The sequence below is a fragment of the Balaenoptera physalus genome (genome assembly GCF_965194825.1).
Source record: "Balaenoptera physalus genome assembly, chromosome: 14".
NCBI lineage: Eukaryota > Metazoa > Chordata > Mammalia > Artiodactyla > Balaenopteridae > Balaenoptera > Balaenoptera physalus.
The window spans coordinates 37,152,733-37,165,134 of record NC_138893.1 but is presented as its reverse complement, the minus strand read 5'-3'; the positions used below and the strand labels follow the sequence as shown (position 1 = coordinate 37,165,134).

Genomic DNA, 12,402 nt, shown 5'->3' with positions numbered 1-12,402 from the left:
AATTTGAAAAGATACATGCACCCCAATGTTCATAGCAGCATTATTTACAATTGCCAAGATGTGGAAATAACCTAAGTGTCCATCAACAGATGAATGGATAAAGAAGATGTATATATATGTACAATGGAATACTACTCAGCCATAAAATAGAATGAAATTTTGCCATTTGCAGCAACATGGATGGTCTTGGAGGGTATTATGCTAAGTGAAATAAGTCAGACAGAGAAAGAAAAATACTGTATGATATCACTTATATGTGTAATCTAAGAAGTACAGCAAACTAGTGAACGTAACAAAAAAGAAGCAGACTCACAGATATGGAGAACAAGCTAGTGGTTACCAGTGGGGAGAAGGAAGCGGGGAGGAGCAATACAGGGATGGCGGAGCAGCAGGTGCAAACTATTGGGTGTAAGATGGTCTCAAGGATGTATTGTACAACACAGAGAATATAGTCAATATTTTGTAATAACTGTAAATGGAAAGTATCCTTTACAAATTGTATGCGAATCTTTTTTTAATTTAAAAATTAAAAACAAAAATCCAAGAGCTCCTTCCTCTTCTGTACGTTGCTGCTTTGTACAGAACACTGAAAAAGCATAATAAATAAATAAATAGCTAACTCAATGCCACCACCCTGCAAACAGAAAGCTTAAGGATTCATCTGCCCAGAGCCCTCATTTTATAGGTGAAGACACCAAGGCCAATACAAGTACCTTGACCAAAGCCCCTGCCCTCGTCAATGGCAGAGTCAGTTCCAGAGCCCATCATCCTTCTCTCCACTCTAGAGAACATCACGGTCTCCATCTCTCATGGTTAAAATGCACTTTTGAGACTCAAACCTGAGCAGCATTCCAAGATTCTCCCTCCATCTATAAATGCATTTCAGAAAATGAATCTGTGTTCCCCTCAGAAGTAAGCACCGACAGGGAGTTCAGGCCCCTGCTCTTACCTGTAAATTTGCACAAGGTGGTAAAACATGAGTGGGGATTTCATTCTCAGAGCCTGCTGGCCCCAGGGGCTTGTTCTTGACCCGGAAGGCTGTGGTGGTGGTGGCAGTGGTGGTCTGAACTGGGAGGGCTGGCTGCCACACGGTCACATCTGAGCCATTGCCAAAGGCTTGAATTGCATTTTCTGCAGTAAAACAGGAGGAAATCCAATTTCAAAGTCAAGCAGCAAATGTAACAGACAGGATACATGAAGCCATAGAGGCACACCAGAAATTCTGATGAGAGCACTGGACTTGTCTGAACAAAACCCATCCATCCATCCACCCTCCACACGCTGAAAGCCAGCCATGGGTCAGGTGCTCAAAAATTAATTCATTCATTAAACCCTGAGCTGGACACTTAGCTCTGCTCTAAGTACAACAAATATGTATTGTGTCCCTAATCACGTACCAGGTGTGGAGCAAGACCCTTGCCCTGAAACACCCATCAGTCGAGCCTTTTGAAAGCCAGCCTCAGACCTGTTATTTGGGATCACAGTCACTGGTCCATCTTCCAGGAAAATGCTTGTGTCAAAATTCTATACTAAATGCAAACCATTTAGTGTTTTTTTGTTTGTTTTTTGTTTTTTTCTTTTTTTAATTTAATTTTATTTATTTTTTTATACAGCAGGTTCTTATTACTCATCCATTTTATACACATCAGTGTATACATGTCAATCCCAATCTCCCAATTCAGTCCACCACCACCCCATCCCCGCCACTTTCCCCCCTTGGTGTCCATACGTTTTTTCTCTACTTCTGTGTCTCAATTTCTGCTCTGCAAACCGGTTCATCTGTACCATTTTCTAGGTTCCACATATATGCGTTAATATACGATATTTGTTTTCCTCTTTCTGACTTACTTCACTCTGTATGACAGTCTCTATATGCATCCACGTCTCTACAAATGACCCAATTTCGTTCCTTTTTATGGCTGAGTAATATTCCATTGTATATATGTACCACATCTTCTTTATCCATTTGTCTGTCGACGAGCATTTAGGTTGCTTCCATGACCTGGCTATTGTCAATAGTGCTGCAGTGAACATTGGGGTGCATGTGTATTTTGAATTATGGTTTTCTCTGGGTATATGCCCAGTAGTGGGATTGCTAGGTCATATGGTAATTCTATTTTTAGTTTTTTAAGGAACCTCCATACTGTTCTCCATAGTGGCTATTTCAATTTACATTCCCACCAACAGTGCAAAAGGGTTCCCTTTTCTCCACACCCTCTCCAGCACTTGTTGTTTGTAGATTTTCTGATGATACCCATTCTAACTTGTGTGAGGTGATACCTCATTGTAGTTTTGATTTGCATTTCTCTAACAATTAGTGATGTTGAGCAGCTTTTCATGTGCCTCTTGGCCATCTGTATGTCTTCTTTGGACAAATGTCTATTTAGGACTTCTGCTCATTTTTGGATTGGGTTGTTTGTTTTTTTAATATTGAGCTGCATGGGCTGTTTATATATTTTGGAGATTAATCCTTTGTCCGTTGATTCCTTTGCAAATATTTTCTCCCATTCTGAGGGTTGTCCTTTAGTCTTGTTTACGGTTTCCTTTGCTGTGCAAAAGCTTTTAAATTTCAATAGGTCCCATTTGTTTATTTTTGTTTTTATTTCCATTACTCTAGGAGGTGGATCAAAAAAGACCTTGCTGTGATTTATGACAAAGAGTGTTCTTCCTATGTTTTCCTCTAAGAGTTTTATAGTGCCTGGTCTTATATTTAGGTCTCTAATCCATTTTGAGTTTATTTTTCTGTATGGTGTTAGGGAGTGTTCTAATTTCATTCTTTTCCATGGAGCTGTCCAGTTTTCCCAGCACCACTTATTGAAGAGACTGTCTTTTCTCCATTGTATATCCTTGCCTCCTTTGTCATAGATTGGTTGACCATATATGTGTGGGTTTATCTCTGGGCTTTCTATCCTGTTGCATTGATCTGTATTTCTGTTTTTGTGCCAGTACTGTATTGTCTTGCTTACTGTAACATTGTAGTATTGTCTGAAGTCAGGGAGCCTGATTCCTCCACCTCCGTTTTTTTCCCTCAAGACTGCTTTGGCTATTTGGGGTCTTTTGTGTCTCCATACAAATTTTAAGATTTTTTTGTTCTAGTTCTGTAAAAAAAACGCCATTGGTAATTTGATAGGGATTGCATTGAATCTGTAGATTGCTTTGGGTAGTATAGTCATTTTCACAATATTGATTCTTCCAATCCAAGAACATGGTATATCTCTCCATCTGTTTGTGTCATCTTTGATTTCTTTGATCAGTGTCTTATAGTTTTCTGCAAACAGGTCTTTTGTCTCCCTAGGTAGGTTTATTCCTAGGTATTTTCTTCTTTTTGTTGCAATGGTAAATGGGAGTGTTTCCTTAATTTCTCTTTCAGATTTTTCATCGTTAGTGTATAGGAATGCAAGAGATTTCTGTGCGTTAATTTTGTATCCTGCAACTTTACCAAATTCATTGATTAGCTCTAGCACTTTTCTAGTGGCATCTTTAGGATTCTCTATGTATAGCATCATGTCATCTGCAAACAGTGACAGTTTTACTTCTTTTCCAATCTGTATTCCTTTTATTTCTTTTTTTTCTCTGATTGCCGTGGCTAGGACTTCCAAAACTATGTTGAATAACAGTGGCAAGAGTGGACATCCTTGTCTTGTTCCTGATCTTCGAGGAAATGCTTTCAGTTTTTCCCCATTGAGAATGATGTTTGCTGTGGGTTTGTCATATATGGCCTTTATTATGTTGAGGTAGGTTCCCTCTACGCCTACTTTCTGGAGAGTTTTTATCATAAATGGGTGTTGAATTTTGTCAAAAGCTTTTTCTGCATCTATTGAGATGATCATATGGTTTTTATTCTTCAATTTCTTAATATTGTGTATCACATTGATTGTTTTGCATATATTGAAGAATCCTTGCATCCCTGGGATAAATCCCACTTGATCATGGTGTATGATCCTTTTAATGTGTTGTTGGATTCTGTTTGCTAGTATTTTGTTGAGGATTTTTGCATGTATATTCATCAGTGATATTGGTCTGTAATTTTCTTTTTTTGTAGTATCTTTGTCTGGTTTTGGTATCAGGGTGATGGTGGCCTCACTGAATGAGTTTGGGAGTGTTCCTTCCTCTGCAAGTTTTGGGAAGAGTTTGAGAAGGATGGGTGTTAGCTCTTCTCTGAATGTTTGATAGAATTCACCTGTGAAGCCATCTGGTCCTGGACTTTTGTTTGTTGGAAAGTTTTTAATCACAGTTTCAATTTCATTACTTGTGATTGGTCTGTTCATATTTTCTATTTCTTCCTGGTTCAGTCTTGGAAGGTTATACCTTTCTAAGAATTTGTCCATTTCTTCCAGGTTGTCCATTTTATTGGCACAGAGTTGCTTGTAGTAGTCTCTTAGAATGCTTTGCATTTCTGCGGTGTCTGTTGTAACTTCTCCTTTTTCGTTTCTAATTTTATTGATTTGAGTCCTCTCCCTCTTTTTTTTTTTTTTTTTTTTTTTTTAAATGGCTGTGTTGGGTCTTCGTTTCTGTGTGAGGGCTTTCTCTAGTTGTGGCAAGCGGGGGCCACTCTTCATCGCGGTGCGCGGGCGTCTCACTATCGCGGCCTCTCTTGTTGCAGAGCACAGGCTCCAGATGCGCAGGCTCAGTAATTGTGGCTCACGGGCTTAGTTGCTCCGTGGCATGTGGGATCTTCCCAGACCAGGGCTCGAACCCGTGTCCCCTGCATTGGCAGGCAGACTCTCAACCACTGCGCCACCAGGGAAGCCCTCCCTCTTTTTCTTGATGAGTTTGGCTAATGGTTTATCAATTTTGTTTATCTTCTCGAAGAAGCAGCTTTTAGTTTTATTGATCTTTGCTACTGTTTTCTTAGTTTCTGTTTCATTTATTTCTGCCCTGATCTCGATGATTTCTTTCCTTCTGCTAACTTTGGGTTTTGTTTCTTCTTCTTTCTCTCGTTCCTTTAGGGGTAACGTTAGATTGTTTATTTGAGATTTTTCTTGTTTCTTGAGGTAGGCTTGAATATCTATAAACTTCCCTCTTAGAACTGCTTTTGCTGCATCCCATAGGTTTTGGATCGTCGTGTTTTCATTATCATTAGTCTCTAGGTATTTTTTGATTTCCTCTTTGATTTCTTCAGTGATCTCTTGGTTATTTTGTAACGTATTGTTTAGCCTCCATTTGTTTGTGTTAGTTACATTTTTTTCCCCAGTAATTGATTTCTAATCTCATAGCATTGTGGTCAGAAAAGATGCTTGATATGATTTCAATTTTCTTAAATTTACTGAGGCTTGATTTATGACCCAGGATGTGATCTGTCCTGGAGAGTGTGCCGTGAGCTCTTGAGAAGAAAGTGTAATCTGTTGTTTTTGGATGGAATGTCCTATAAATATCAATTAAATCTATCTGGTCTATTGTGTCATGTAAAGCTTGTGTTTCCTTATTACTTTTTTGTTTGGATGATCTGTCCATTGGTGAAAGTGAGGTATTAAAGTCCCCCACTATTATCGTGTTACTGTCGATTTCCTCTTTTAGAGCTGTTAGCAGTTGCCTTATGTATTGAGGTGCTCCTATGTTGGGTGCATATATATTTATAATTGTTATATCTTCTTCTTGGATTGATCCCTTGATCATTATGTAGTGTCCGTCCTTGCCTCTTGTAACATTCTTTATTTTAAAGTCTATTTTATCTGATATGAGTATTGCTACTCCAGCTTTCTTTTGATTTCCATTTGCATGGAATATCTTTTTCCATCCCCTCACTTTCAGTCTGTATGTGTCCCTAGGTCTGAGGTGGGTCTCTTGTAGACAGCATATATGTGGGTCTTGTTTTTGTATCCATTCAGCAAGCCTGTGTCTTGTGGTTGGAGCATTTAATCCATTCACGTTTAAGGTAATTATCGATATGTATGTTCCTATTACCATTTGCTTAATTGTTTGGGGTTTGTTTCTGTAGGTCCTTTTCTTCTCTTGTGTTTCCCACTTAGAGAAGTTCCTTTAGCATTTGTTGTAGAGCTGGTTTGGTGGTGCTGAATTCTCTTAGCTTTTGCTTGTCTGTAAAGCTTTTGATTTCTCCATCGAATCTGAATGAGATCCTTGTTGGGTAGAGTAATTTGGTTGTAGGTTCTTCCCTTTCATCACTTTAAGTATATCATGCCACTCCCTTCTGGCTTGTAGAGTTTCTGCTGAGAAATCAGCCGTTAACTTTATGGGAGTTCCCTTGTATGTTATTTGTCATTTTTCCCTTGCTGCTTTCAATAATTTTTCTTTGTCTTTAATTTTTGCCGATTTGATTACTATGTGTCTCAGCATGTTTCTCCTTGGGTTTATCCTGTATGGGACTCTCTGCACTTCCTGGACTTGGGTGGCTACTTCCTTTTCCATGTTAGGGACGTTTTCGACTATAATCTCTTCAAATATTTTCTCGGGTCCTTTCACTCTCTCTTCTCCTTCTGGGACCCTTATAATGCGAATGTTGTTGTGTTTAATGTTGTCCCAGAGGTCTCTTAGGCTGTCTTCATTTCTTTTCATTCTTTTTTCTTTATTCTGTTCAGCGGCAGTGAATTCCACCATTCTGTCTTCCAGGTCACTTATCCGTTCTTCTTCCTCAGTTATTCTGCTACTGACTCCTTCTAGTGTATTTTTCATTTCAGTTATTGTATTGTTCATCTCTGTTTGTTTGTTCTTTAATTCTTCTAGATGTTTGTTAAACATTTCTTGCATCTTCTAATTCTTTGCTTCCATTTTTTTTTCTGAGGTCCTGGGTCATCTTCACTATCATTGTTCTGAATTCTCTTTCTGGAAGATTGCCTATCTCCACTTTATTTAGTTGTTTTTCTGGGGTTTTAACTTGTTTCTTCATCTGGTACATAGCCCTCTGCCTTTTCATCTTGTCTATCTTTCTGTGAATGTGGTTTTTGTTCCATAGGCTGCAGGATTGTAGTTCTTCCTGCTCTGCTTTTTGCCCTCTGGTGGATGAGGCTATCGAAGAGGCTTGTGGAAGTTTCCTGATGGGAGGGACTGGTGGTGGGTAGAGCTGGGTGTTGCTTTGGTGGGCAGAGCTCAGTAAAACTTTAATCCACTTGTCTGCTGATGGGTGGGGCTGGGCTCCCTCCCTGTTGGTTGTTTGGCCTGAGGCGACCCAACACTGGAGCCTACCCGGGCTCTGTGGTGGGGCTAATGGTGGACTCTGGGAGGTGTCACGCCAAGGAGTACTTCCCAGAACTTCTGTTGCCAGTGTCCTTGTCCTCACAGTGAGGCACAGCCACCCCCCGCCTCTGCAGGAGACCCTCCAACACTAGCAGGTAGGTCTGCTTCAGTCTCCTATGGGGTCACTGCTCCTTCCCCTGGGTCCCAATGTACACACTACTTTGTGTGTGCCCTCCAAGAATGGAGTCTCTGTTTCCCCCAGTCCTGTCAAAGTTCTGAAATCAAAGCCCACTCACCTTCAAAGTCTGATTCTCTAGGAATTCCTCGTCCCGTTTTCTGACCCCCAGGGTTGGAAGCCTGACGTCGGGCTGAGAACCTTCACTCCAGTGGGTGGACTTCTGTGGTATAAGTGTTCTCCAGTTTGTGAGTCACCCAGCCAGCAGTTATGGGATTTGATTTTATCGTGATTGCACCCCTCCTACCATTTTATTGCGGCTTTTCCTTTGTCTTTGCATGTGGGGTATCTTTTTTGGTGAGTTCCAGTGTCTTCCTGTCGATGATTGTTCAGCAGTTAGTTGTGATTCCGGTGTTCTCAAAAGAGGGAGTCTATTTAGTGTTTTTTTAAAGTACCACATCCCTAATTATGATACTGGGGTAACTCAGTGGCATGCATAGAAATTTGGCAGCCAGTAAAATCAAACAGCAAAAAAGTGTGATTCGCTACCACAGAGCACCTACTATGAGCCCAGCATTGCTCAAAGTACAAACGCAACCCGTTTCTTTAAAAGAAAAATCTATCCCAAACCTCATCAATAATATATAGTGAAAATTTAAGTAAGATTATTTTATTTCCCTTTTTGTTCCCAGTGGTCCAAACAAAATCTGCATAATTAGGAAGGAGCAGCCCTGTTAAATGAAAAGTTTAAAATGTAAAACTTTAAAATCCTATTATAATTTCATGGGATTAGATTGTTTTTATGGCACAAGTAAATTGGTTGTGTGTTGTTCTCCCCCACAAGATGAATAAAAAACAGTTTTTAATCAGGTCCTCGGGGATTTGGCATGGATTTAGGAATTTTTTATTTCATATTCATTGTATAAGAAATGAAACTCTTCCATTTGGGACCTGAATGTGTAAATTTTTAATATATGACTCTTAGCTGGCATTTTTCAATATACAAGACAGAATAATTTAAGCCTAATCTTCGTCTTAGAAGGGACATTTTGTTCTAAAATTGTTATCCTTTAAGTTCAGCAAATTGTAAGCTTGTTTTCTAAAACTACATTTTTTAGGCTGTAAGAAACCGCTTCAAATTAATATCAATGCTTCTAATGCTCCCATCCATGTTACATGGCTTAACGGGTAGGAGGAACGTAAAGAAAGAGGTACTTGGGGGACCAGTTTCCTTAAATGACCCAGGATAACAACAAGAAAACAGCAAAACCTTCCTTTTTCTTGTTAAGGCATGTAGATTCAGGAAACCCATGTCATTTGTTGAAACTGTCTGTGATTTCCAACGTGTTTGCCTTGCCATTTGGGAAGACTGTTTGTCTACTTGCTCATTCATTCGTTCAAGTGTCAGTGGAACGTCTATTGAGCGCCAGTCACTGCTCTGTGCTGGGAATCGGCAGGGGACAACAATGACAGCAACAAGAGACAAAAGTCCCTGTCTTCGTGGAGGTCACATTCTGGTTGGGGAGGCAAATAAGTAAAGTATATAATACATTAGGTGGTGAGAAATCCTTGGAGGAAGATGACGCAGAGGTGGGGTTCAGGGAGCACCAGGATGGGAACGGGGAACTGGAGTTTCGATGGAGTGGTCCAGGGAGGCGAAGGTGGCACTTGAAAAAAGACTTGAGTGACAGTAACTGATGTCTCATCTCTGCCCCCGGACCATTCTGCTCTCTTCCCTTCACCTCGGCCATGTACTTTGACTTGAAAATAACTGTCTCCTCCCCAATTACCAGAAGTAAACAACAGGCTGGAGTCATGCTCACGATAGGGGAATTGGAGGGTGTTGGTTAATTTGAAGGGAGCAGAATTGGGTTATTGCGTTTGGGCTGGAATCTACAAATTCTAATTCTTTCTACTCTAGGGCCTGTTGCAAGAGACTGAATTTACAGCCCTGTGTTCCATCTAATCAAAGTATAAATGGAATGACTATGAAAAATTCTGCCTGGCTTTGGTCACCAGTGAAGACCAAACGCATTTATTTTTATTGAAAAGTCATTAGCAATAAGATACCATTATCCCCTTCACAAAAATATTATTAAGCAGGGACAACTTTAATTTCTCTATGAGGCAGTGGTTTTCCAGCCCAAGTGAGTATAATCTTTTTTCTCACACTAACCTCTATTGTCATTGCTTTATCTTCATTAAAACTTGGATTCTGCCAGAAGAGTGTGCAGGATGTGAAAAAGAGGATATGTGTGTGTGTGTGTGTGTGTGTGTGTGTGTTTATATATATTTCTTTTTTTTTTAGTCAAGACCAAATAAAAGGCTTAAGGTGTAGTTCCGCGGTGTGCCCAATGTCTTGGCAAATGTCTCCATACCTTAGACTAGTTTTATGGGTTTAAATTTCACTTAAGTGTCCAAAAGCTTGTTTTAGTTTTAAGATGATCAAAGCATTTGGTTATAGCCAAGTACCTACTGAGCAAATCACTAAAATTTGTCTTTTCAACAAAAGAAACAGTTGAGGAGGTTTTAGAAGTAACACTTAAAAGCTTTCCCATGTGCGTGCAGTAAATAGTTTGCTAATTCTTTAGAAATCACTCAGAGCACCATGGAGAAATTGTCACCTGAGGGCACAGTGCTCAGAGGGGTAGGTGAACCTTGGTCCACACTTCCCACTGGGAAGTCATACCTGGTCCCCGACGTGCAGGCACGTGTTCTTGTCCATCAGGCCCTTCAATATCAGGCCTGACACAGAAGCCCTCAGGGCACAGGGGGCTTTGGATCCTATCTCTGGCACGACTGGTTTAGGTGAATACCAGCTGTTTATTCAACTGTGAAGTGGAGATAACACCTGCATCTCCTAGGTGCACGTTACAGTCAGTGCGACAATGTATACGGTACACTTCTCACAGACTGAATTTGCACATAGAGCAGGCACCCGATAAATTAATGGTGGCTGCCACCGCAAAATGCGAGTAAGGTATTCAAGCATCTCAGCTGGATCATCGCCTAGAGCGTGCACATCTCGGTGGACAGAAGGGAGACCTGGCACAGTGCTTACAGAGTTCATCTGATGAGGCCCATCGCTCACACCCGTACATTTCTCTCTATCCCTCTCCCTTTGGGAAACATGTTTCCAAGTTGCCTAAAGGACCCTGCAATAATAACCAGTACTGTTCCCAAGCAGAGCCCACTGCCCGCCCCCCAACCCCGGCTCAGCTCATCTCCGGAGATAACCGACCTCATGAAGCTCCTGGCTGCATCGCCAGCCGATCTCACTCAAGCACCGTTGCTTCTCCTCGGAGCCAACCCTGAACATCCAGGGGGCTATTGATGTTAACATTCTAATTTTTCTCAGAGAACCCTTGGAGGCCTACCCCCATCTAACTTGTCTGAGCGTCTCACGTTGTATATTCTGACCAGGTTTTAAGAACTGCTGGAACTGACTTGGGGTTGGTTGCCAAGATCAAAATCTCATCTGTGGGTAGAAATGTTCTTTCCCACACAATGTACCCTCGGTTATTTGCATCTCTCACTCTCCTGGGCCTCTGGACTCGCCATCTTAGCAGCACCCAGTTCATCACTTGCTCCGGCCCCTCTGCATTACGTAGTGTGGCCAAAAGGAGCTGGATTCACCAGCAGCGATCAGGGAAAAAAGGGACAGAGAGAGAGAGAGAGAAGGCAGACACAAGAAACACAAAGGGACAGCTTGAACTTAGAGGGGAAAACATGTTTGTGTGTTTGTTGCCTGTTGTTTTTCAAACTCACTAAGACATGTGTTGTCCTTGAAGAAATTCAGAAATTTCAAGCACTCCTCCAGGTCGTTTCCACTGTTGTTGCAGTCACACCAGGGGGCCACGCTGAGGCTACTGGAGTCTATGTAGTTGGGGGTCATGACTGTACCTAGAAGAGTAAAAAACAAGGCGTTTTATTCTTGTGTGATGGTATAAACTTTCCTAGAGCCTAAAAAGAAACAAATGTTCCTCTGACAGCGGATGCACCGTGGATAATTACAAACATTGTGTTTGCTGAGTGGAAAATTAGGTTAAGCAGTGCATTTTCTTGGCAATTTATCCTGAGCACATAAAATAATTTACACATTTACTTAAAAAATTCTAACAGAACTCCTTAAGCTGCACTTAGGGTGTTTTTCGCTGCACAAATGGTATGGATGTCATGGAGTAGGAGAGAATTAACTTAGAATGCATGAGTTGCCAAATCCCTTGCATTTTCTTGAAAATGTCATTAATCTTCAAAAACAGATAGAGCTGGTTTTACACATCTTAAAAAATCCTTTTAGGACGCTGCCTCTACTTCCCTCGGAAGCAACAGGCTCCTTCAGAGTAACCCAGAGAAGCTTAGAAGCTATCCTTATGGGTTACCCCACGTTCTGGATGTATACAAGGAGGCTCTCAACTGATTTAGCGTTCCAAGTTGTGATGGAATTGGAGATAAACAATGGAAATTCTCTAAGCCAATGGCTCCTGGAGTATTGTCTTAAGAGTCCTCAAAAGTCCTCAAAGAAATGCTGGGTGGCCGCTCTTGCCTACATCTTCCTGTGTATTCATTGTTCTTCTGATGAGTTCTGTACTGGCACAAATAAACAATGCGTTTATACTTAACACGACCCAAATGTCTCCTCCTGGGTGGCTCACACCAGGCAATGCCTACTCGTGCCAAGAAGCCTTCTGTTTTTATACAGTTTGTGGAATTAAGAAGTAACAGGCAGTCCAGCGAGCCACAGGATATATTTGGTTCAGAAACAGAAAAAAATATTCTTTTTAAGCTCGTCTGGGTCAAGGGCATAACTTCTTTGCCCTACATTCCTTACTGACTTGAACTAAATAATGTCCCATTATACCTTGGGATGAAAATGTCAACCCACAGCAGAGAGAGAAGCTTCTAACTTTGGGTGAGAAAGGAACGGGCACCCCAAACGCTGAGTGAAGAGGTTAGCGTATGCCTACTAAGCACCCACTGTATGCCTGGCACCAGAATGGATCCCTGACATTTGGAAGAAGTAGGAGCAAGCTCTGTCCTGAGAGAAGTTAGAACCCAATGACCAGGGTGGAGGGAAAGAGCTGGACCCAAGAGAG

General features: G+C 41.1%; 2 protein-coding genes across 4 annotated transcripts in view; one reads left to right on the top strand and one right to left on the bottom strand.

Annotated features, from left to right (window-relative positions):
* CCDC172 (coiled-coil domain containing 172) overlaps positions 1–12,402 on the top strand; it is a 335,882-nt gene that overhangs the window by 30,301 nt on the left and 293,179 nt on the right. The gene's annotated exons all lie outside the window — the stretch shown is intronic.
* GFRA1 (GDNF family receptor alpha 1) overlaps positions 1–12,402 on the bottom strand; it is a 222,125-nt gene that overhangs the window by 34,650 nt on the left and 175,073 nt on the right. For all 3 annotated transcript variants that reach the window (XM_082423430.1, XM_082423429.1, XM_082423431.1), the window contains 2 exons: positions 11,075–11,209; positions 950–1,131 (listed from right to left, as the gene is read on the bottom strand). In XM_082423430.1, coding sequence (XP_082279556.1) covers positions 950–1,131; positions 11,075–11,209 — 317 coding nt within the window. The remainder of the gene's footprint in view (positions 1–949; positions 1,132–11,074; positions 11,210–12,402) is intronic.